General features: G+C 41.0%; 1 protein-coding gene across 6 annotated transcripts in view; it reads left to right on the top strand.

Annotated features, from left to right (window-relative positions):
* The window catches only part of NFATC1 (nuclear factor of activated T cells 1), a 119,928-nt gene that overhangs the window by 72,401 nt on the left and 23,229 nt on the right, over nt 1-24,298 (top strand). For 2 of the 6 annotated variants that reach the window (XM_032181564.1, XM_032181565.1), the window contains exon 9: nt 12,698-13,384. The exons of 1 other annotated variant lie outside the window; for it this stretch is intronic. In XM_032181564.1, the coding sequence (XP_032037455.1) occupies nt 12,698-13,384 (687 nt within the window). Of the gene's footprint in view, nt 1-595; nt 1,129-12,697; nt 13,385-24,298 lie in introns of those variants that run through there. 3 more of the 6 variants (XM_032181566.1, XM_032181567.1, XM_032181568.1) reach the window with 3 other exon arrangements.

Below are 24,298 nucleotides of genomic sequence, written 5' to 3'. Positions count from 1 at the left end.
AATGTTTTAAGGCATTATTAAAAAAAAAAAAAAAAAAAAAAAAAAAGCTCATCAGGAAAGAAATAGTTGAGTTACCACTGTGTGATCTAGGTACAAAAAACTAAAGGAAGTGAGCAGTATTTTGCTCCAGGTAACACTTTGTCTTTTGTCTAAATAAATTCCACAAACACAGAAGGTGTATTTTTTTGTCAAGCAAATGTCAAAGTGGATCACCAAGTATGAAGAAAGGGTTTACACGTGTCAGATTCGTTGTCCTGTAAGCTTCTTATTCTGTCTTAGGACTAGTCAAAATGCTAGCATTTCATTGCTTACCGTAATTTTGCAGGTTCGTCTCCATTGGGGATTTTTTTAAAGCTGCACACATTAGAAATATTTTACAGCCCAACTACACTGTGCCAAAGCAAAATACCGTGTATGGGCTAAAACCCAAATAGTACACAAGCACCATGGCTGTGCTCCTGGGGTGGGTATGTGCGCATACACACAGTGCAACCAGTGGGACAGATGCATGTGGCAGCACTGTGTGGCTGCCACCCAGACCACAGTACAATAGGTGTTTTTTTTCCTGTAGCTCCTATTTCTCCTCATTCCCTAGGGGAAAACAGCCAGTGGATCCAGGGACACGTGGCCTCACTCATCCCATCTCCAGTGGATGGTCCTATAGCGTCTCCATGGAGTACAGCTCTGTGACATGCAGCTGACACAAACTGTCCTCTCCAGCAGATTGTCACAGTTTCACCACCATAAGGCTTCTCCCGTGCTGCAGAGATGTGGCAGGACCGTACTTTTCCTTTGTGTTAGCTCAAGAGTTTTGTAGAGCAGGGACTTACTTGGTGAAGAAGAGTTCCTGCCTCAGAAAGAAAAGAAATACTGTATAAGTGAAAATCTTACTGCTCTGTAAATGAGAAGTTTCAAAAACAAAACAAACAAACAACAAACCAAAGCAACCAACCAAAAAAAAAAAAAAAAAAAGTGGAGGCATCAAAAAGGAGAGACTAGGTCTGGAAAAGGAGCCAGCGTGTCTTTGGCTGGGGACAGACTATGAACCTAAGTTCTCATAATCTACTTTTAATTAAAATTTTGAATTAATGATCCAGTTCTGCTGAATTTGAATTTGAGCTATCCCAAATCCTGTATTTGTCTGTATTGTATATAAATGGCTGCAATGGCTTTTTTTTTTTTTTTTTTTTTTTTTAAGTATTGCTTCAATATTATTACCACTGAGCAAGTGCATATCAGTTTTGTCGTGGAGCCTGCAAGATCTAGGCTCTCCAGACTACTACCTAGACATGCCCAACACAGAAATATAAGTAGTGTCCTTACCATTCTGGCATAGGTGAATCCCCCCAGATCATATGGTAAGTACTAATGTTCTTTGCATTGCCACATCCCATTAGAGTATCAGGAGCAAGGCCCAACACCAAGCACTGCAGTCAGGAGTCTGTACAAAACACAGTGTACAGACACTTGGGATTTTCTGCCTTTCCAATCCCTGCAGTACTGTAGCTCTGTGCAGCTGTTCTCTGTTGGCCCCATTATGTGCAGCAGAACATTTTGGAATACCATTGTTAAACCCTGCGTTTGTGAACCCTACCCTCTAGAAAAATGCTGTTGTGGTTTTTTTTTAATTATTTATATTTATGACTGTGTATAATTTTGCTTCTATGACTTTATTATACCATTGGCATATATATGCCTTTCAAACAGGAGGAATAGACTTCTGAAATCACTAGACTTAAGCAGTAACATTTGAAGTATAACCTAATCTGAAGAGAATGAAGAAGCACACAAACAACCTGATATGTATTCTGTGGTTCAAAATCCAGTGCTTTCATCTGCTGAGAAAGCTGAAAGAATTCTCCAGCTCAGAGGCAAGAGTGCAGAAGACTTTAAATAACTAATTGAATGATACTGGTTAGATCACTGTTCTTTTTTTTCATATTTCTTCTAAGTAGATGCATCAAAATAGAGGAAACCCGTTCAAGAGCTTACTTTTTGCAGATAGGAGCTAATGCTGTCTATGATTTCTGTTATCTGACAAATAATCGGTATCAAGAATAGTGAACATAGAAATGTTTTTCTTTGAATGTTATGTAGACAAGTAGTGATATTTGACAAGGCAAAGACAGTCTAGTTTGTCCAGGAAATATTTAATTAGATGGAAAAAAAGAAAGTTGATGTGTTTCATTTACTGGAATGAAAAATATGCTTTTACAAAGAGTTGACGATAAAGCATTTCCGGTTTCTGTTTCTGTCAGGCTTCTTAATTTTCGAAACATTATTAAAAAATCAATCCACTACGTTTAGTATTTATTAAAATGGTGTTGCTGTGCTGAGCGATTCTTATTTTGAGACGTGTTTAACCATCTCTAGGGCCAGATTTTCAAGTGTACGGCCTTCACTTGTACAGCGAGTTTTTCTGAAATGTCTGCTTCCATGCAGGCACCTCCATAAGCCAGGGCAGGGGCGCTTGTGTATGAAAATCTGGCCACCTATATGAGGGGCTTGGTAGGAACAGAGGTCCTTTGGGTCTGTGGATGCTAGTCTGTGCCAAGAACCTGCCCATGGTTTCTAGCTGTTCCTTATTATTGTTTGCAGCCCAGCAGTGCGAAAGTGAAGAAAGTTCTTAGTGTGCTTCTGAAAATGGTGAGCAGTGCCCACTGTACGTTTTTGTCAGCATCTTACTAACTTCCTGCCTCAGCTCTAAAATTATCTCTTGAGTGTGCTATAGATGAGTATAATCAGCAGTTTTCTAGTGATTACATTTAGCAGACGTGCCTCTGTTTCACCTCACTTCTTCCGCCCACACTTCACTTTCTAAGTTAAAACCCTGTGTCAGTCACATTAGCAGAAAACAATAAAATGAAGAGGCAAAGTGTTGCCACTCTAATGTAACACTGAGTACAGCTTTTAATGATCATCTCCTGACACATCCCAACCTAGAATATTTGCTAAATTGTCAAGTCAAGGCTGGCAAACCTATTAACCTAATTGTGTCTACAAAATTATTGCAAGAAGGGGTGGTTGGGGGAGGAGTGGGGGAAGTGGGGCTGGGTTGTGAAAGGATCCCAAACTGCAGTACATGCAACACAGTCACTGCAAGAAGGAGCAGTTCCATGCTGGACATGAGCAATAAAGCAGGATAAAGCACCCAGCAGTGAGAAGCATGGAGGGAAGGGGTATGGAGCAATGCTTCTGACATGCTGGGAGCGTGGGAGGTCCAAGGGGTTGGTGGGGAAGGAAATGCCCCGTGCAGATCGTGGTGAGGAGAAGCAAGCACCCACCACCAAGGATCCCAAGCAGCAGTGCTGCAACAGGGAGCACATCACAGCCATCCTGGGGGGGCTGGAGGGAGTACAAGGCATGGAAATGTGTAGGTGTTCCTTACACACAGACCCATTTTGAGTCAGTATGAGAGGGCCGAGTGCAGCCAAGCCAGGCCTGAAACCTCAGATCTGCTGCAAGTCTTTCTGTCGAGCCCAGGAAGCAGCTGGATCGCTGCAAAGACTGCGCAGAGCAGGGCAGGGCAACAGGAGGGAAAAGGAGGTTGGCCACAGGGGATTTTTTTAAATTTTTTTAGATGAAAATATGAATCATGGTTGCTCATTTTTTATAGTATGTGCTGTTACAGTTTATTTCATTTTGGCTGCTAGGTGGCTGATTGCTACTTTTGACATTTAACAGGGTAACAAAAAGCAGGCAAGATTTTGTCAGAGTCCTGTTTCCATTTAAGAGGATCACTAAATTCATCATCAGCCCTGCTGTTCCATTCCCACAGTAGACTAAGGTCCATGGTGGCAGTGTAGGAAAGACGTTCACATTTCCCTCCAACATTACACCATCGAGTACTTTTCCTCTGAGTTGTTTGATCCCCACTGGAGTTGCCTACACTGTAGCCAAATGACTGCCTGTCCTGGCCACTGGCCGGAGCCAAGCCAGGTACATCTGACCTGCAGATGTCGTTCTCTTGACTGGAGATGAACTATGCCTCCATGTACAGTGCTCCATCTTCATCTGGAAGACCAAGAAGAAGCATTACCTGCTGTGATATCCCTGCTAAGTGCAGGGGTGGACATGCACTGTATTGATGCCCCTGGATATGTATGACCAGCAGGCTCTGTTACAGCTGCAATAATCACTGAGAACAGTTAACTTCCAGAATATCAATGTGTCCTCTGGTAGTACCTCCCTTTTCAAATATTCCCCATCAGATGACAAAACCCAGCCTGTAGTTTTGATTACTAAATCACTCTGCATGGGCATTTTGAGAACTCCCTCCCTTACTTTCTAGTGATTTCACATGCACATGTTAGTTCGCTTGTGGGGCTTCAGGATCTTCCAATTAGCTTAAAAGCCAAAAGATAAAACTGATGTAAGGGAGAACATGGTTTAGAATTACATGGGCTGGATTACAGGAGGTGGCTATTTTTGTTCTCTTTAAGTGGCTGATCATCATAATTAGTCTAGCCCAGTGATTGACCCTAAGGGGGAGGTGGTCCTGGTGGTTGTTGTAGGTGAAATATGCAGGAGAGGATGTGTTTAGCTGGCTGTGGGAGGGACTGCCTCACTCCCTGAAGACAAAGAGCATGTCAGAGCCAAGATGGCTGAGATCAGCCAGGTCCAAACCACTCTCCAGAGAGAGTGGGAATGCAGCACATGGGATGAGAGATGGCCATTTGGCTGGGGAGTGTTGTGTGAGCTTGGGGAGAAAAGGGGAGGAGGGAGGCAGAAGTCCCTCCTGGTGAGCCTTTTGCTGTGGCACACTGCAGCAGGCCTGTACTGCTGCCTGCCAGCGCATGCCACCAGGCCTGGGAGAATATGAGAGCCTGGGAGAATATGGATGTGGGCATACATGTTCTACCTGGAGACGTATAAACATTCATAGCAAAAAAAGTTAATTTTGTGAGCTAGTTAACCAGTTAGTCCCTCTGCCTAAACCACTGCAGATCTTCTGTGACTGTGATCCAGGGATAGGTGTTGAGCAGTAAGGGTATCCTCCTGCCCGCCCATCCTGCAGTGCTTCCCGCATGAATGCTGGTGACCAGAGCTGTGGGAATATCCAGCTGCCCCACATTGCCTCCTTAAGGGACCTCTGCCCACAGCCTCCACCCTTCCGGTCTCCTCCCCTCATCGGGAGAGCAGGAGCAACGTCAGCATAGGTGGTGTAATGTCATGCCATACTGTCAAGCTGAAAAGACCTCACCCCAGGGAATTTTAACACACCTGACAGAAATGACGTAAAACTCCTTGGCCAGTTAGGGTGTGCCCAGCTTAAGACAGTGCATGAAGCTAGGTATTGTGCTGGGGGAACAGCAGTGGAGTAGCCCAGGTGAGCATAACACGTGCAGGAATACCTCAAGTGAAAGCCACTGGTATTAGTTTTCACTCCTTATTAAGCCAAATAATATTCCCCCTGCATCAGGAAGGAATATTTGTCATAAGGAGTTAAGAAATCTTTAGAAGAGAAATCACGTTTTATACCTAAAAGATTAATCCAGTCCAGGCAGGCACCTGGTTTAAACGCTGGGGTTTCAAGCAGCATCCCAGCATCTCCAGCCATGCTGTCTTGACTGTAGCAGGTTCACACAGGCAAGGAGACCAAAGAGATTTGAAAACAGCAGTGCTTTGTCTTTAAAAAGGAGGTAGCAAGTAAAGCTGTAACTTGTTTCACAGGTCTTGCATTTTCCTTAGAGGAGAAAAAATAATTTGACTTGATTTATCCTTTTCAACATTGTAGGGTTTAATAAGGTATTATGATAGAGAAGGAATGGTGCCTTTTAATAATTTTTCCCTTTTCTCTTGAAAGGAAACTAACGCATATTTTGTCTTTTGTACTAACACACAAACCAAATGCTCTCCACCTACCCTCCTCTCCTCCCCACTTTGGTTTAAAAGGTATACACCAAGCTACCATATATAATCTTCTGTCTCATAAATAGGCATTGAACAAACTAAGAGATCAGCAGCTGTTGAGAAGCATTTAGTAATTGGGTTACCAGGAAAGCAATTTCTAATTGGATAATGGCACTATGCAAGATTACCAGCTGAGATGTATACACAAGGCTCCCATCTACCCAGATATTATTCTTGTACAAAAGTGTACATATGCATCTGATCCTATAAATATATATATATATATAAAACCAAAGAGGACAGGCAGGCGTATGTTAGGTAGCCTTCCCAATGAGCACTGGTAAAGCTCGTCAGCTTGCAAGGCGGTGCTTGCTCTTTCCCTATGTTGTCCAGTGGTTCTGGGAACAGCACTGTGTCTGTGGTTCTGGGAACAGCACTGTGACCCCTGCCCCACAGTGACATTACCCCACACCTTGCATGTGGCAGCAGCAGCACCCCTCTGTGCTCCTGCAGCCCCATGGCCTCACTCATGAGCACATCTACTCCCACCACCGCTCAGCCCACTTGCCCTGCAGCGACTTCATGGGCTGGAACCTGCACCCAGTGGGGCTTACTGGGTGCACCGTGCTAATGCTGAACTGCTGCGTCCTGGTAACCCACATTGGTTGGCATGGAGAAAGGTAGAAGCAGGTGGGAGAGGGGGTACTGGCAGGTTGCAGAGGAGCTCAGTGTTTCCTGTGCACAGGCATCTTTTACAAGTGCCTCCTAGCTTGCTGAGAGGAGTTTCTTTCTGTCAAATAGCATAGAAGATAAAACAAACAACACATACTAAAAAAAAAATAATCTTTCTTTCTCTTATTTCCCACAATACTTCTTTAGGGAATTTTCTTAACTTCTTCCCTGTGCTAGGTAGAAGAATGTACACTTGAAAAAAATAGATATATTTTAATGGGAAAGTTTTGAAAATCGTTCATTTGGCCTCATTGAAAATTCTGTCTTGGTTAGGCAAGGTAAGACAGGACAATCATCTCACGTACTCCTAACAGGGGTAACAGAAACATGGCTTGGTCAGTGCTCTTCTGGAGAGACAGGAGGTGCTCCTGCACTAGCAAGGAGACTGAAATGCTAAGATTACCCATGTGGCCTTCTATTGCCCTCAGGCACACACAGGGGACAAGTCCACCACAGTGTGGTGAATATGGCAGTTTTCTGTTTCACCAAGATACTGCAGCGATAACTAGGAAAAAGTCCATGGGATACTCTGTTAATGTACTATCAGGAGAGGGTGAATGAGTTCAGTCACTTAGGTAGATAAAAGCTTCAATTGCACACGCGTGAGGCATACAGCTTCTTGATAGTGTGGGGCTCCCTTTGTTTCTGAGTCACTGTGCTCTTTTTTAATTTACTGAACAGCAAAGGTCTTGATAGTAGCCTGACCTTTAAAAAACATTTTGGTTGAATTGGTGCCCAGGGAAAAACATCCAGTTCATGAACAGTATCTGCAAAGACCCCTATAACGACTGTCTCAGATCCTTGGAGTCGAGTCCATGCTGCACATAAATTGGCAGGACATTACAGAAAGCCTCCCCTGCCCACGGCTGCTCTGATGTTACAGAACAGCAGGATTATAGTTTCTGGGGGCAGCCAGCCCATTGCCTTTCCCCAGCACCAGAGCACTCCAGAATCAGAACGTGGGGTGAGGTCCTCACTCCACTCAGCCTGCTAGATCCAGCCAGTGCTGCCACAAGGGCCAGGATTTTGTCCTCGAATGAATCCAGAATGGTTAAGTTGCACGAGTAGATGTGTCTACCTTCCTAACCGTGTCTCTAATCAGCCAGCAGCAGGGGAGCAGTAGCAGTTGGCATGACCTGGGCAACACCTTCTGAAGGAACAGCTGTTTCATGGTGAAGAGGGTGCTGCCTGGTTCAAAACTGACTTAGAGGGGAGGTTTTTAGAGGTGCAAATGATATTTCAGACCTCGGCTCAGTAATGGAGATTTGGGCCATCTAATTCCTTGACAGTCTTTGAAAGTCTCATCCCAAATTCTTACCACTTATGTTTATTGAAGATTTTGAAGAAATGTGTGTGCACATGATGAAAAAAATTACTGTTTTGATTTTCATATGCTAATCAAAATCTGTGTGTTGGTGCCGGAGAGCTACATCATAGTCTGCAGTGTGAAAGGTGGCTGTTTTGTTTGATATGTTCAATCAAACGAAGGGCAAGATAAATATATTATAGTGCCATAAATGTCTGCATCAATGATACTACATGGAAATGGGAGTTTGTTAGTTTAATATTAATCAGGATAAACATCTGTTTAATTTACATGGTTATATTTTGTCAGTTCACATATTTTAATAGCACCTCCAAAAAAATAATTCAAAAACCCATCTGGATTGCCAAAGTGTAAAAGCAAACAGACTTGTTACAATTATCAAGAATATATATAATTTATATTTAAGCACTTTCTGACTCCCTTGACTGGATGTTGATGATTTATTATTTTTCTTCAAGGCTTGATATATTAACATTTTACCTGCTAGAAAAGCCTTTCATTTAAATGTGGGCTTGCAGAACTGGCTGAAATACTTCTCCCACATTCAGACCCACACAGAGGGCCATTGTCTTCAGTCCAGTTGCCTCAGTATGATGTCATAAACCTGGTCTCTCTGAGTAAGAATTGGAGGTAGCTTTGATTTATAGCTGGGGCTGCTGCCAACACTCAGTTCTCAGAAGTTTGTATTAAATTAGATGACATAATGACACAAGTCCATAGTCTAAGAAGGCATCGTCAAACCATTTTAAACTAATTAGCACATATTAAGTTGCTTATCAGACTAATTTAGAACTTTAAGCTCTGTCATATTTTAGTATTCAAATTGAAGACAGTTTAAAATCTTCTGTCGTCTGACCTTATGCATTATGAAGTAACAAGCATTTAAAAATTAACTGTACTCACCAAACTTACAATATTTTTTCCTTTATAGCAAGGGGCTGATCCTTCAGCAGAATAGGGTCTCTTAAATGAATGACATTACTTTTGAGCATGAGTTTATGTAGAAACTATGCATTGTCTTATCTATTTACAATTTTACAAATTCTGGCGTCATTGCTGAAACTGATTATTGGCAAATCTCAGTGTATGGCAAATTTAGTCACATTTTTTCATTCTAGGCAGCTGAAAGTCTGCAAAACTGGGTGTTATCTCAGCAGCACAGACCTACTGTAACACAGAATGCTCATTGCCATTTGATATAGCTCTACTGAATTTAAGAAATAGTCAAGTTTCTGTTAAAAGTACTTGCAGATTTGGAACAGCTGTAGGCCAGTCCAGGCGTGCTGCGTTACTAGGAGTGTTTCTTTGAGCTGGAAGGCTTTTAGCAAGTTATTTTAAATGATGGCTAATTTGAAATATTTGAGCTAGAAGTTGGTCAGGCTAATACTGTTCTCTATTAAATTCTAATACTGAGAAAATTAATGGCATGCTTTATATCACATTGCATCTTCCTGTGTGAAATACTCACTTCTGCAGGTGAGTGACAGTGGAAATGGATCTGCTTTATGTTAGTCAGCTAACTGGGCCTCTACAGGGATATATTTGAGCATGCAGACACTTTTTCTAACTTAAGTTTGTAAACATTAGCAGTCAGTCAAACATGAGTCAGTAGAAAAGTGGCAATGCTAATCCAGTGCTGGTTGGTGATTGTCCCTAACTGCTCTGAAGGAACCCACCCAATTTCTCTCTAAGAAGAAGATAACATGATAGTGCAGGTGGACTTGTAAGGTTTGTGTCCTCATCTGCTCTAAGTCAATTACAACTGTTCACCCCAGCTAAGGTTCTCAGCCACCAAAAAGGGAATGAGGCAGGGAATAGTGGCATGTTTGTCCTCTGCAAGGCAAGTAATATAGTTATTCATGTAAAATACAGAAGTTGAAGTCTGGTCAGAAATTGAAGTGTTAGTATCTTACATTTCTGCTGACATACTGAGCTTCAAAGGTTTGGTTCCAGATCATCACCCCAAGGTCAGTGCAGCAGGAGGGCAGGAGGTGCAGGAGGACAGGCAGCAGCAGTTCCCCTGCAGCCTGTGGAGGAGTGTTGGAGATGAAGTGTTAGGGACTGACCACAGCCCCCATTCCTTGTTCCCCTGCGCCTCTTGGGGGAGGAGGTGGAAGAGGGCAGATGGAGGGGAAGGTGGTTTTAGTTTGTGTTTAGTTTCTCACTGCTCTAGCTTGATAGTAATAGGTAATTACATTAATCTCCCTATGCTGAGTCTGTTTTGCCCATGGTGATAATTGTTGAACGATCTCCCTGTCCTTATCTCAACCCTTGAACCCTTTTCATCATATTTTCTCCCCCTTTTCTTTCTAGAAGGGAGGGTGAGATAGTGGCTGTGTTGGAGCTCAGCTGCCCAGCTGAGTAAAATCACCACACAAGTCTGGGATATTCCTGCTGCCCATTGCTCCATTGCTCAGTGCAGAGTAGGACTTACCGGTCATGGTCTATTAGGTGCTGCAGGTGTTATTTCAGAACAAGGAGATTTAAAAAAAAAAAAACAACTTAATTTACAGATTGATGATGTCCATGGCCACTAATCTGACCCCATGGCAATGTCTTTATAAAGAAGAAAAAAAAAAAAAAAAGAAAAAAAAAAGGTGAAGTGACAAAAAAAAAGTGTCTGGTAAGCCAAGTAGCGAAGATGTGCCATAGAAGAACTACAACAAAAAATCAGCCTGAGATAAGGAATCATAAAGCTTCTTCCCTCCAGCCCTGTGTGCCACCATGGCTCTAATCCTTCCGTAGGTTATAACAAGTCAGACAGCTCCAGGGTTTATTGCAGCTGAATTGACAGTGGTTGAGCTTGGAATTATTTAGCACAGGTGTTCTATAACAGTGATATATTGGGAAAATTCAGTGTTCAACAACCATCATATTTCCAGCTGTGCTGTGGTTAGTGCTAGTACAGTGAACCTAATATAAAACATGTGAGAATATTTGCTAGCTCAGGAACTTGTTAAAGGTATTTTCTTACAATATCTAAGCTGCTATGTTTATCTAGGTGCGTTTCTTTGGTCTTGCATTTTCATAAAGGTGTGATATTGGTTTTATAAAGCTGTTGCTGAACCTGGAATCTACTTCTCTGCAACCAAGTGCATTAGTAGCCATGCTAACCAGCGTGCAGCACTTGAGCAGGTGAAAATAAGATTATGAGGAATCCAATGACAGTCTGTTATCCTTTGCACATTCATCCTGAGCAGCACCTGTGCCTCTGTTACATATATAGACATATTTTTACTAGGGGTGCTAGAAATCTTGAAACAAGTGTTGCAAGCATCTATATGTAAAAGAACATAAAGGGAGCAAAGTTAACAAGAGGCTAGGGGGCTGTAAAACACGGGTAGTGAAGTACATTCACCAGCAACAAAATTTGTTAGTTTTAAAAGAAGTTTTATATGTACATATGCACACACATGCATTTCTAGGGGTTCAAAAGACCCATATATGAACACAGTAATAAATGGCTGGAGAAATGTGTAAGGGTATTTGTAAAACACATGCAAATAAAAACAGAGACACTTAGGTGATGAGCATGTGCTCCAATCTGAGTTGTGTAAGATGCTTCACTAATAAATTTGTGCCACAACAGGTTGTTTAGAATAATATTCTAACAGATATTCTGTGGTCTCATCATAAATTTCCTACAGTGCCTTCAATCTATGGCTGTTCTGTGGATCTCATTTTGGGAAAGAACATAAATGCCACCAATCATCCAAACTCAATTGTTGTATGAATTACAATTGGATCTGGCTAGAAGAAATGCATCTACATACTGGCTTAGCTTATTAATAATTTTCCTGATAGAGTAAGTGGCTATCTTTTACCAGTGAAATGCATGTGTCTGTGGGAGAACCAGGAAAGGCACTCTCTGATTTGAGAGAGAAAGATGATATGAAAAAGGCACTTTTATTTGAATAAGGATCTTTTCTCTGATTTGAGAAAGCTGCTCTATATTTTTCAAGACTGGGTTGATGCTCATAGACAGTCATTTTGTCCATGAGCTGGTAGTATTTAGAGACATGGTTTGACATCTCAATATTATGTCCCTCTTCTGGGACAGCAAATGGTGCAAGCAGAGGTGTAGAACAGTAATCAATATTTCTTGCTAGTAAGAGAGTGAGTTAATACCTTTATGAACTGGTATTGCAACGTGGATCCAACTTAGAATCATGGAGAGTTGGATGTGACTTCTTGAATATTTTACACCTATTTGTTGGTTAATAAGATTAAACACAATCATGTAAAAACTAAATAAACCAAATCCTACTCTTTCAAAAATATCCTCATAATTGAAAACTTTTTGTACATAGTAGTTTGTCATTTATCTTTGCAATTTTGCTTTCACTGAACTCTGAAAGCCCCATCTCTACCTTATTATGCTCCAGTTTACCAAATGTGCAGACATTTATCAAATGGGCCATCAGTAGCCGTAGAAATGCAGTAGTATATCCAAGTTAAAATTCTTGCTTTGATTACTACAAATCCATGGAGCCCTTGGGTCCAAAGCTTCCACTGAAGCACAGCTATTTGCAAATAGATTTTTATAGCACATTAGTGCTGGAGGAGAGTCCAAAGAAAATAGTCCTGTTCAATATTAGAACCAGCTGTGACTTTCTTTTGCTGATGACTCATTCATTTTTTTTATAGGGTGGGAGAACTAGGCAAAAGACACACAGAGTCTTATTCAAGACATTGTTTGTTTTGCAAAGGGTATCCTAGCCACAAGCCAACTTGATCATACCAATATGCAGCTCATGTTTATTTAAAACTTTTTTCTTTTAACAGTTCCAATTATAAAAACAGAACCCACAGATGACTATGAGCCTGCTCAAACCTGTGGACCAATGAACCAAGGCTTAAGCCCTCTCTCTAAACCATACTACAGCCAGCAGATCATGATGCCCCCGGATCCTGGTTCATGCCTTGTGGCTGGCTTCGCCTCCTGTCAGCAGAGAAATGCAGTGATGTCACCCTCTCCCAACGCAAGCCCCAAGCTGCACGACCTTTCGTCCTCTCCTTATAAGTGCATCCCCAACCCAGGCCACGGTCACCTCGGACTTCAGCAGCCCACTGGAGGTGTCCCCACCATACAGGAAGTGCCAAGGTCTATAGTTGTGCACCCAAGCTCCCCCGAGCAATCATCTCACATCATGCTGCAGCCGCAGGTGAGTCAACATCTGAGCAGTAGCTGTCCCCTTGGTTATCAACAAACACTCTATCCCAACAGTCCCTCTTCTCCAGTTCCATCTGTTACCCAAGAGCCAACCTATTTGCAGTCCTGCAGTCCAACTCACTCATCCATAATGGGTCAACAGCAGCAGCAACTGCCGAAGGTTCACAGAAATGAGTCTCCAACAACCCAACCACTGTCATTGCCAGAGTTGCATGAGGAAAGTAATCATAATTTGGCCCCTATTCCTGTAACGATCAAGCGAGAACCTGAGGAATTGGACCAGATGTACCTGGATGATGGTAAGTCTTCGACAGCACAGAGGTTTGCATTCAACCATGTTTCTGTATCAGTGAGTTCTTTAACCCCCTCCTCCTTTTGAAACCCGGTGGAAAAAAAGTTTAATTAACAGCCTGGTGGAGTGATGGACAGTTTTGCTCAGTTTCTTTCTGTATGGGAAAAGGTTCTTTAATTTCACTTGCGATAATGAAACCATATTATCTAAGCCGTAAGCGTTGTTCATTACTGTAGAGCTAGCTGCATGACCAATAGCTATATTGCAATAGTATTAACTGTATGGTTTTGGCTTATGCCCATGCCAGTGACCTGTGGAACTGCAGTGAAAACATATTTAACATTGTCCCATCCATAATGCAGTGAAACTTCTGATACACAAATCTGCTCACTGGAACTAAATGATAAACTGCTTCCCTTCAGTTGAGAAAGTTCAAATTAAAAATGGAGGCACATCTTTCAGTGTAACTTTTCAGTCTGGTGGCATCCGACATTAAGACTACTTTTTCTTCTGTTCTTATTGTGGTCTTGCTGCTGATTTTTTTTTCTTTGTAAGATTTTCTATGCATATATATTCTACACGCACCACTGAAATGTTAAAATGCTGCGATGAACTTGTCAGATGCCAGCTTCCAAAGATTTATTAGCTGAACATAATAAAAGGGGTACTCTGGAATTTGATTATGTGACCTCACTGAACTGTGATTTAGCACTTGCTGCAAAGTGTCCCAGTAGTATTCTGAACCCTCACCTTAACGCAGTACGTGAGTTCCCTTCCAATAGCCGTATAACTTTATATAACACCATGCTATTTAAAAAAGAAATGCCTTTAAAATGGCTGCATTGAAACTAATTGGTGCCAAGGAACATCTGAATGTGATTGTCTTTTACAGAGAATTTAAAGACAGTTAATGGCATTTTTTATTTTTTTAAAAAGAGGATTTTTAGTCATTCTGTTTTAAACAGCATGATACTCACTGAATTAGGAGTACAAATGAATGCTTTGGAGTTTGAGCTGCAGCCTTTTGCTTTTCAACTCTGGGAAAATTATTTTTCTCAACAGAAGTTATTATTCATTACATGATAGAAAGGTCAAAAGGAATTTTTATAATTAGGAGTTCAGTTCACTGAAGTTGTGCACAAAACATCTTTTGTGACAAGGTTTCCCTCATATAATATGCATTTTTACCACATATCTGTGTTTTGAGGAACAAGATTTTCAACAAACCAAACAAGAAATGTACACAAACCAAAACAAAAAAACATGCCCAAATTTTGGTTTTGAGAGAAACCAGAAGTTGTGTGTGGCTGGAAGAAATTAGAATCTAAACCTAGTCTATGCCTGTCTCTCTAGAAAAGCACAAAAAATGGTCAGTCAGAGAGGCCTTATCTCTCCAAAATCCATCAACCATTTTTCTCTCAGCACTACCAAAGCTACCTTTGTCTCTGCTGGAGGGATGGAGAGGTGGAGGATGAAGCTCCTCAAGTATGTCTACTTCAGGTTTCTCCTGAAGCAATAGAGGAACTTTGCTGCGATATAGTCTGGGACACGGGTTTTATTTTTTTCAGCATAGCTCATTCTCTCTGATAAAGCAGAAATGCTTTAGTCCTTACCCATTTTTCTTCCATTCCCTCTTCTGGACACATGTGCACACCAGTCCTCTGTTGGATAATCGAAAGTAATTGTAGAAGCCACCGTGTACATCTGCACTGATACTTAGAGTTGACTTTGAAGATCTTTCCAGCTAGCCAAATCCAGATATATTTCCCTTTGGCATTGAGCAGGCTATCAGACTCCTTTTGTGGCTGACCACAAGAACTATAGACCAAGAAAAAATTCATAGACATAACAGTCATGGTAACAATATGTAATAGGAAAAAAAAAAAAAAAGTAATTCCAAAAAATTAAACAACGACAGTTCTCTCTAAGGGTAATCAGAAATGGTCACTAGAGGAAGTCCTTCTGTGTCTAAACTGATATTTAGGTTTGTTTCGGACTGATGCAGCCCAATCCACATGGGCTGTCATTACCTATCTATGCCCTATCTCACTGACTAAAGAAAAGACCATCTACTCTGTGCGTTGCATTGACAAAATGAAGACCTTGTAGAAGTCAAGAAAAGACTACTGCCACCTTTTTATTTTTCTCTGTATTTGGGCAGAGGGAGGAAGTGTGCAACAGAGGAGCTGAAGGTAGTAACCATACCTTGTGAGTATGTAATGTCCAAGACCCTCTGTTCAAACCATGCACATCCCTGTCATACCTCACACACACAGAACAGAAGCACAAAACCGCAGGTCAGAGTGGGAGCCAGTTTACATCCCATGCTACTTTAAGGTTGCCTCTATGCCTATTCATTAGCATATGCCTATTCATAGAGGCAACCTTAAAGTACCAGTGCAGACAATGGTTTCACAAAATTTCAACCGGTGGAACTGTAGGCTCTCCATAGAAGGGGTGGCCTCAATCCATCTTGTGCTTAGCCACATGCTCGTGATGCTTCCTTTGAGTAATACCAATTGATTATGAAGTGGCAAAGCAGTCTAATGGAAAATTAACCTGCCAAAAATAGCAAAACCTACATAGATTTCCCCTGGGTCAGCTCATGGAACCACATCCCCTGGGTCCAATAGGTGGGTACAGCCCACAAGAGGGGAAGGAAGCCTTTTGTTGTGGGTTGGGTAGTGCAGTGGGAGCCTCGCTGGGTGGCAAGCAGTCCGCCCATAGGCCAGAGTAAGCATAACTTGAAGCCACACCTGATACCATCTTATTCTCCCCAGCAACTATCTAATCAACTCATCCTGTCTCAGCAAAAAATCCTCATCTCATGCTTACCTATTACTTATGGGGAGCTAAGATGTCAGATGGGAGCTGACACAGTCTCAAAGGGCAGTTTGACCACTACGGTGACTGCCTAGAAAACAGCATAATGGATCCTGGTGTCCCAGTAGATGCCATTCACTGAGATACATACTCCACATATGCAGTGCTTTTGTGCCTGGAGCAGTCTCATTCAGACCTCTGGTAAATAGAATAAGGCACAGCCTAGAGGGAGAATGCTTTTTACATTCAGATCATATTCATATTCATGTTCATATTCAGAACAGTGGTTCTGAATAGGAGCAACTTATTTTTCATGTGCTTGATTTATTTCTGGAATAGGAGTTTTAAGCAATCTCATTGTTTCATGTAAATGTTGTATCCATCTTTAAATGTTTTCCTTTTTGGAAAAGTGGAATATCTATGGTTTGGAACTATATTCTGAAAATCAGAATTAAAATCATACTGGCAAACAAGGACAGTTATTATTTTTTTAATAGATTGCTGCTCCACTTCTTTATAATTTGTTGTTTTGCTGATTAAGTTCGGATCCATTCATATTGCATAATTTAAATTAAAAAAAAGAAATTGTACCAATGAACAATATGAAAGTCAGAGAGAGGTCAGATGTACTTGACTGCTTTCCTTCCCTACTACTCTAAATACATCAGCTCTTTCCCCCATCCATAAAGTAGTTCAAAAGTAATGCATTATTTTAATGACAGGAAAATTTGAATTCTCAAAGCCTCATTCCATAAAAAAGTGTATCTTCACAGTGTCTTGTAACTGTTCAATATCTCCAGTTTTACCTGAAGGTACATTTGAAAAGTCTGAAGTGTGGACCTCTAACATACTTATGGGACTACTGGACAAATAAAATACCTAACCAGTTATGCCAGATGATATTTGGTAAAGTTTTGGTTGATTGTTTTCCATTTCAGGGAGATATGATTTATGTATCTAATATACGTATAGCAATCTTGGACCAAGTATAAACAGATTTTTTTTGGTTTAAGTTTATGGGACCAAAGCAATATTCATTCCTTTTGGTCTGGAATATCTCCAAATATAGCCCATCTATACTAAAGAGTATAGATGGAAAAAAATAGTCAGTGAGTATATATAAATATATATCCTGTACACGACATTTCTCTGCTTCTGTAATGGTGGGCAGCTGAATTGATATAAAGGGAGCACCCGAAGAGATTTCCATTTTGGCAAATAAGTTTTGGTCTTGGCAATCTTGTTTTAAATCAAAATTTGCAGTAGCCACCTGGGTTACTCATTAAATCTCCTGTCCATTTCAGTATGTGCATATATGATTCAAAATGTATAACATATTTCAAACTCACCCCGTAAAGTGATACCTGATATATTATGGCTATGCTCTTGATATCGAAAACAATCTGGCTTGTATACCAGCACTCATTTCAAGCAATTACGAGTTCAACCTCCAAACAAAGATTATGGCTGACTCCCTTTGCTGTGTTGAGAGCAAGATTTGATGTGCTGTTTAAAAGAACAGTCTTAACAAAGTAGTTGAAATGTGACATTTATGGCTGTTTTTGGTCCCCTATGGGAACCCATGGTTCTTTGCAGCAGAAAAGGGGGTGTCTCCTGTCCTTCTTGCCAGAAGCTCTTACAGCAACATGCGGCACATTGGGGCACCCTGGCAGATCATTCCAGAGCTAATGCTGTCTTCCTGTACCTGTGCTGTCCCTGCCCTAGACAGCAAAGGTTACATGACTTTCCCCTTTCAGATCTAACTTGGGAGTAGTACAGGGTGCTAAAGTGGTGGGGCGCATGGAAAATCCTTAGATAGGCACACAGGAAGGCTGATTTATCAGCCTGAGGGACATCTTCAGTGCAAGATAGTTGCTTTTAAGACTAAACATTTTACATGGGGAGCAATGAGTCTAATGTGCTGTACAGCCCTTTGAGGGATACAGTGGAATTAGTGTTGCCCAAAGAGATGGCCAGTTTGGAGAATCTATGAGTTGACAAGAACTCTTACTGGTCCCTTGAACCAGTCGTTATATCAAAGGGACATGAAAATTTACCTTAATTTATATCTCACTTATGAATATGCTCTTCTCTCCTGCCTTCTAACTGGGACCTGGGTCAAAAACTGTGGTAGTCTGTTCTTGAAAGAATTCTTTTCGGTTGACCAGGGCAACTCAGATAATTTTTCCAAATTTTGACTGCTTTTCTTAGTGGTAGAAGAAACCCAAGCCATAGTCAATGGAGTTACTTTCACACAGCTTTCAGGAAGTTGTGAGCCAGGCTCACAACAGGAGATGCTAAAGGTGACTTGAAATTACTTTCCTCATCCTCATTTCCTTTTCCTGGACCTGTTGTAGTCTGGGTGGAACGCAGAATCTCCAAATCTTTTTATTTCACCGGGATAGAGAGAGTACAATCAGGCACGCTAACACCAAGAAATTTTTCAGGTTGTAACCTGAAACCACAAGCTGTTGCATTTTTACCTGCAGCAGCATGATATTCAGTTGTGAAATTATTTCCTGCCATTAGAAACATCAAAGAAATTCATTTTCATTATGGATCAAAATTAAGCTGTTTCTAAAAAGCAAGGGAGAAACACATTGGTACCAACAGGAAAAAGGCTTATGATTTATGTTCTCAGCAGGTTTCAAGGTGTATTTTACACACTATGATCCCAACTTGTTGTATTAGTACATAAAACTTTACAAAAGCGTTTTTTAATGAAAAGCAAAACAGCACTCTGGAAGATTCTTTAATAAAACTACACTTCAGTTAAGAAGCTGAAGAAGCTGAAGAAGACCTCAGTTTCTTCACTTTTTTTTTTTTTTTTTTCTAATCTAGAATTTTGTGATGAAGTCAAAGCCATGCTGAAGGCAGCAGGAAGCTCCTATTGACTGCAGTGGGGCCAGAATTGCAACCTCAATTAAAAAAACTGTTTTCCAGAATGCCCCAAGTCATTTGTAGGTGCCAGAACTGGATTAACAGTATCTGAAAGACAGATCTCTTGTCTGAAGTTTTGTATATTAATTCAGCCTCCTCAACTCCACACAGACACTTTCATAAAGGTTTCTGTTCTGATCTTAACTTGATCTGAGCTATAAATCTTTATGTAGTAAGATGAAAATACATAAACCATAAACAAAGTTATCTGATGTTTAGATACATGGCTAGCAGAAAGTATCAAAACCACATCATCATCCTTTTTAAAACAAGGAGGCTTTTGTTCTTGTGATTGTCTTTGCACAGCTGTGAGTTTTATAGTACCATGCCAATGAATGCACTCATTGCAACTTTTATTTTACTCTGAAAAGGTAAATTGGGAGCATTAAGCCCCCAATAAGTATGTAAAAGTGGCAAAACCACAGGTAAAGTGTTACTGAAAGCTGCAGCCCTGCCAGCCATTTCATTTTAAACATGGCTCTTTTAAAAATAACTTTTGCAGTAAAAGCTGTAACTCCTGGATGTAACATGAGCTATTGCTAATGTCATTCCCATGAATTGCTTACAGTGTTGAACTGTTAGATGTCTGACAAGTCCATATATCTCCTATTCTGTATATATGAAAGTTTTTTTTTTGCCTCTAAACCATATGTTCTTTTTTATTATTATTCCTCTGTATTCTTCAAATGCACGTGGTTTGGTGATATAGTTTATTTGAACAGGAACCATAGCAGACAGAATTATTCTTTTGCTGAAATGTATCCTTTTTCATACATCTCAGCTTCATGATTAAAGTGATTGGCTCTTGAGGCATTAAGTTTAGTCTGCTGCTGCCACAATTATGCTTTTGAAAACTCCTGAGTGCATTTTGTGATTTCCAGTAGTCCAGATGTCATTAGAACAACATGCAGGTAGTCTGCAAAATTCAGTAACACTGTCTACACTTTGGTCTGCCTTGTGTGAGCTTTTCCCTCCCTCCCTCTTGGCCTAGCATAGCAGTTCTAGGAGAAAACAAATAGCTTTCCTCATGGAAAGTTTTACTTAACCTGGCTTGCTGCCTGTGTCTAGACCCTCCTCATTTCTAATGATGATTGAAAGTGTACATGCTACTGTGATAAAACATGCTGAGTCGTTAACATTTGGGACTTCAGTTGTACGTGATGAGTAAGGGAGGACTGAAGTAATTTGTTAGTGTCAGACCTTTGGTGGACTTGCATGTCTGGGTTTGAGGGGTGTCCTGTTACATAAAGCCACACACCCTCAGGATCAGGGATGGGGTTTTGCTGTTTCTAGCAGGTTTAGGTGAATCAAGTCTCCCTGGAGGCTCACTAGAAGAAAGCTCCCAAAAGAGTAAATGACCAGACTAGGTGTCACTTCCCGATTTTCTCCAGTCCCAGCTGCCCACAAAGCAGACCTTCCTACCTCTTAGCTGCAGTATGCTGTGAAATCTGGCAATGAACTTTGCTTTCTTCTATCAGCCACACTTAGATGTCCAGGGACGTCCTTGAGTCTTGAGCTTTCAAGAAAGTGTCCAGTTCCTTCAGAGAAGTCCTGAATGCCTCCACCTTCATTCAGTGATGGCAGACACTTAAAGGGGCACTGGTGTTGGGAGCAGGAGTGTGTCAAATGATGGGAAAGCTGTAGAAATCCGCAGGCTGTGCTTTGCAATGTTTTTATAACCCAGAGTATTTTTAGTGCACAAAACACAGCCTTTGCTTAATATGCTCTGCGCACACACCTTCATACTAAGCATTTCGAGTCATTTGGTATACAGCTGAAGCCACATTACCTCTTTTCAACCAAATGCCAGCTTCACACTTCAGCCCTGGTAGTCATTGTGCAATTAGCTGGAGAAGAAATTGCTCCTCACTTCCATGTCTGATTCATTCTCCTATTTCCATAATGATGGCTGTTGGCATTGCTGTTTCAAATGGTAAAGGTTTTGCGGGTTATTTTCTGTAAGTTTTCCTTGGCGATCAGGGGAGAAGAAGTTGCTGTATCTGAGTCTTTGTAACATTTACATTTGCTTTTCAGCCTGGAGCAGTGCCAAGGGAAATACGTGGCTTGCAGACGCACAAGCTTCATGAGAAAGCTTTGTTCTGATGCAATTCATTTTAGGAATATGTTTGTTTGAAATGTTTCTGCTGAGCCATGCAGTGTTAGCTGGTCAGGTGTGGCTGTGTGGCTCGTATATGGACTCTGTGCTCTCGTGTCCTGAACCTCTCCTGGCGAATCATTTCCGGGGAAGATGTTTTATAAAAATCCCTCTTCTCCACAGGGAGGAGTATCATACAGACCCCTGATACATCCAGGAAGAGTTAGACTGAAGCAACCAGCCCAGCAACACACGTGTCAGAGGAAGCGTGTTCATGAGTAAATTCACTGACTTCATGTACAGCGCACTTGGCTAAGCATTAGCAAGCTGTAATGTTGCTAGATCGCAAAGTAGCAGAGGGCCTGCCTCTGCTCCCACTTAAGTCAATAACACCATTCCCTTTGGGTTCATTGGAAACAGCACCAGGCGTATGACTGGTAGTTAAAATGCATAATAGCTGCATTCATTGCAATCTAGTCATTGATAGACACACAGAGAAGGAGTCTTTTATGGGAGGTTTATGTGCAGCACAGTTGATTGTCCCGTCTACATCTGCTGGAAAACTGGGGGGCTCAGTCGCAGACCTGATAGTGGCTTGACCGTTGCTGTTGAGAGTGGACTATTTGATAACCCTACTTCTGATCGTTCTCCTCTCTGAGGAGCTAATGCTGATTGCAACCAAAGGGGAAACATGCTTTCCACACAAGGCTTATCTCTGGAAAAAAAAATCAAAAATAAAGAAAAAAAAGAGGGGCCCTCAAATGTTCTCCTCCTCCTCTGTAACTGAGAAAACCTGCAAAGTCTAAATGTTGAAAATACCTGGAAATAGTAAGGAGCTGGCCCAAACAGTCTCTACAGGATTGGCTTTGTTAGTAGGTCTTCTACATTTTCCATGCTTTCAAGCCTACCACTAGACAAATACCAGGAAGTGAGATGATGCTGAAAGTATATCAAAATTCCCAGACTGTATTGTCCCTAACCACATGAATTACAACATGAGCATTTGGAAAGTCTTGGAAAGCAACTCTACAGGTTATCAAAGTTCCAGAATCAGTGGATTCAATTCTTTGGTTCTTATGTAGTTTTAAATTGTGTTTCCAAGCATCGTGTATGTATAAGAACATTCCTCTCTTGTCTTGCCTTTACACTACTGAAGTATGATTTCTCTATTTAGTTTTAGCCCTTCAGCAGTCATATGAGAATGAGGAGGACAGGATTTCACTCTTCATATCAATGCTGTTCAGGTTTCTCTTGATGTTAGCTTTCTGTGGGAGCTAAGGGTAAAGATTTGTTTAATTTCTAAGTATTGTGATACCTTTCTGGTTGCAGAATATATACTGCAGTACATATTACTAATTGATTTTGATGCCCTGGAAGCAGCAGTCAGCTCTATTTCTACTGTTTCTGGAAAAAAATATGCATTTTGTTGCTACCTTGTGAGTAAAATCTTCTGCAAATTACATAAGAGGTAGAAAAAATGCTATTTTGAATCACAAGTGAAGCCTCCCAAAATGCAAAGCTGCAAAATACTTATTTAAACTTTCGTTTCTATCCTGTATATGCAAGTCTATAAACACATAAAGTGTGTATATATATGTGTTCACATATGCACACACCAATATATGTAATGAGATGTAAGATTTAGTACACTAGTTCTTTTGCTTATTTGAAGTTGTGGTGGGCGAGAGTTGTGGTAAATCACTTCTACTCACGACAATTCTCTGAAAATCCTGCAGGTGTCTGTTGAGATAAACTTCCTAGAAACATGAGGTTAAGTGGAGAAGCTCATCTTATGGGTCTTCAGTTGTGTTCAGTTTCTTTACTGAAATGCCTGTTACAGCTCTGAAATCTGGCTCCATTCTGTTGCATGCCTCTGAGCTGCAGTTGTCACTGTTGCTGAATGATTTTCAGGCATCTGAACATTTGTTATCCGGCTATTCTTTTGGAAAATTGAAGGAGCTGATAAAGATGATCTCTTCTCTCTTAGATGGCTTTTTTTTTTCCAGTCCTAGCTGTGACAATTCTTGTGCTCCACCATGTTCTAAGTTGTTCACTTGAGGGCTTTCACCTCCTTGTGTCTGCATTAGCCATTAACAACTTATCCAGGCAGCTTCTCCACGTAGCAATATGTCTTTAGGTTAGTGGTACTGGGAGGCTCAATGTGCTTCTCAGTCCAAAACGTCTATATGTGAAATTGTCATATAGAAAGAGCTTAGCAGAGAAACTGGTCCTGTTTTTTTCTTTTCAATCTTGCTTCTTTTGTTTCTTTTGAGAAATTTCCCCAATTTATTAGCTATTAATACAGTTGTTAATACTGTTAATACAGACTATACAGTTTGCCTTTGGGTCCTGCTAATCAAAGGCCTTCCTGAAGTTGCTAGAATTTATGCGGCCTAGTCCAAGACTACACTTTTTGCATCAGTGGTTGAACAGGGCAGCAACAACTGCTTCAAAGAATTTTCAAGGAGGTCTCCCACTGTTTTCAGAAACCCAGGTTACACCTTTGCAGGTCAGACAAACACTGCTACAGTCTGTTTAAGCCATAGACTAAAACCTGGACATACTGTGTCAGATCACCACTTGGCATGAACATGTAAAGCTCCATTGTTGTCAGACAAGATGGGCTGATTTCCACTCTATTGAGCATATAGCCAGAATTATGGAGGTAAAGGTGACTGTCTCCTTTGCAGAAGGTTTAGACTTACATTTTTGCAATCCAATATCCCAAATATTTCACAGTAAGTAATGGTAAAGTAAAATACTAAAGTAGAACCAGTAATGCTGAAATTGAGGAATAAGGTTTACCAGAAAACATGCTAATGTGACAGAATCTTTTTGCATTATTTTAATAGCTAGTTTAAAAATACAGAAATAGCTGCAACCCTGCAACTCTCAGCTGCTTTAGTTGATTGCTTGTTTTCTGATGAGAAATCACTGAGTAGGTTCATGCTTGCTGTCCAAGTCAGATCTGTGTGATGAGACTCCAGGACTCGCAGTCAAGGTGGGGGCTCTGCATGGGGCTGCTCTGGGACAAGGACTTAGCACAGTTAGATGACTGAGACC

This window comes from Aythya fuligula, chromosome 2, assembly GCF_009819795.1.
Source record: "Aythya fuligula isolate bAytFul2 chromosome 2, bAytFul2.pri, whole genome shotgun sequence".
Taxonomy (NCBI): Eukaryota; Metazoa; Chordata; class Aves; order Anseriformes; family Anatidae; genus Aythya; species Aythya fuligula.
The sequence above is the reverse complement of the archived record's forward strand: the minus strand, read 5'-3'. Positions and strand labels throughout refer to the sequence as shown.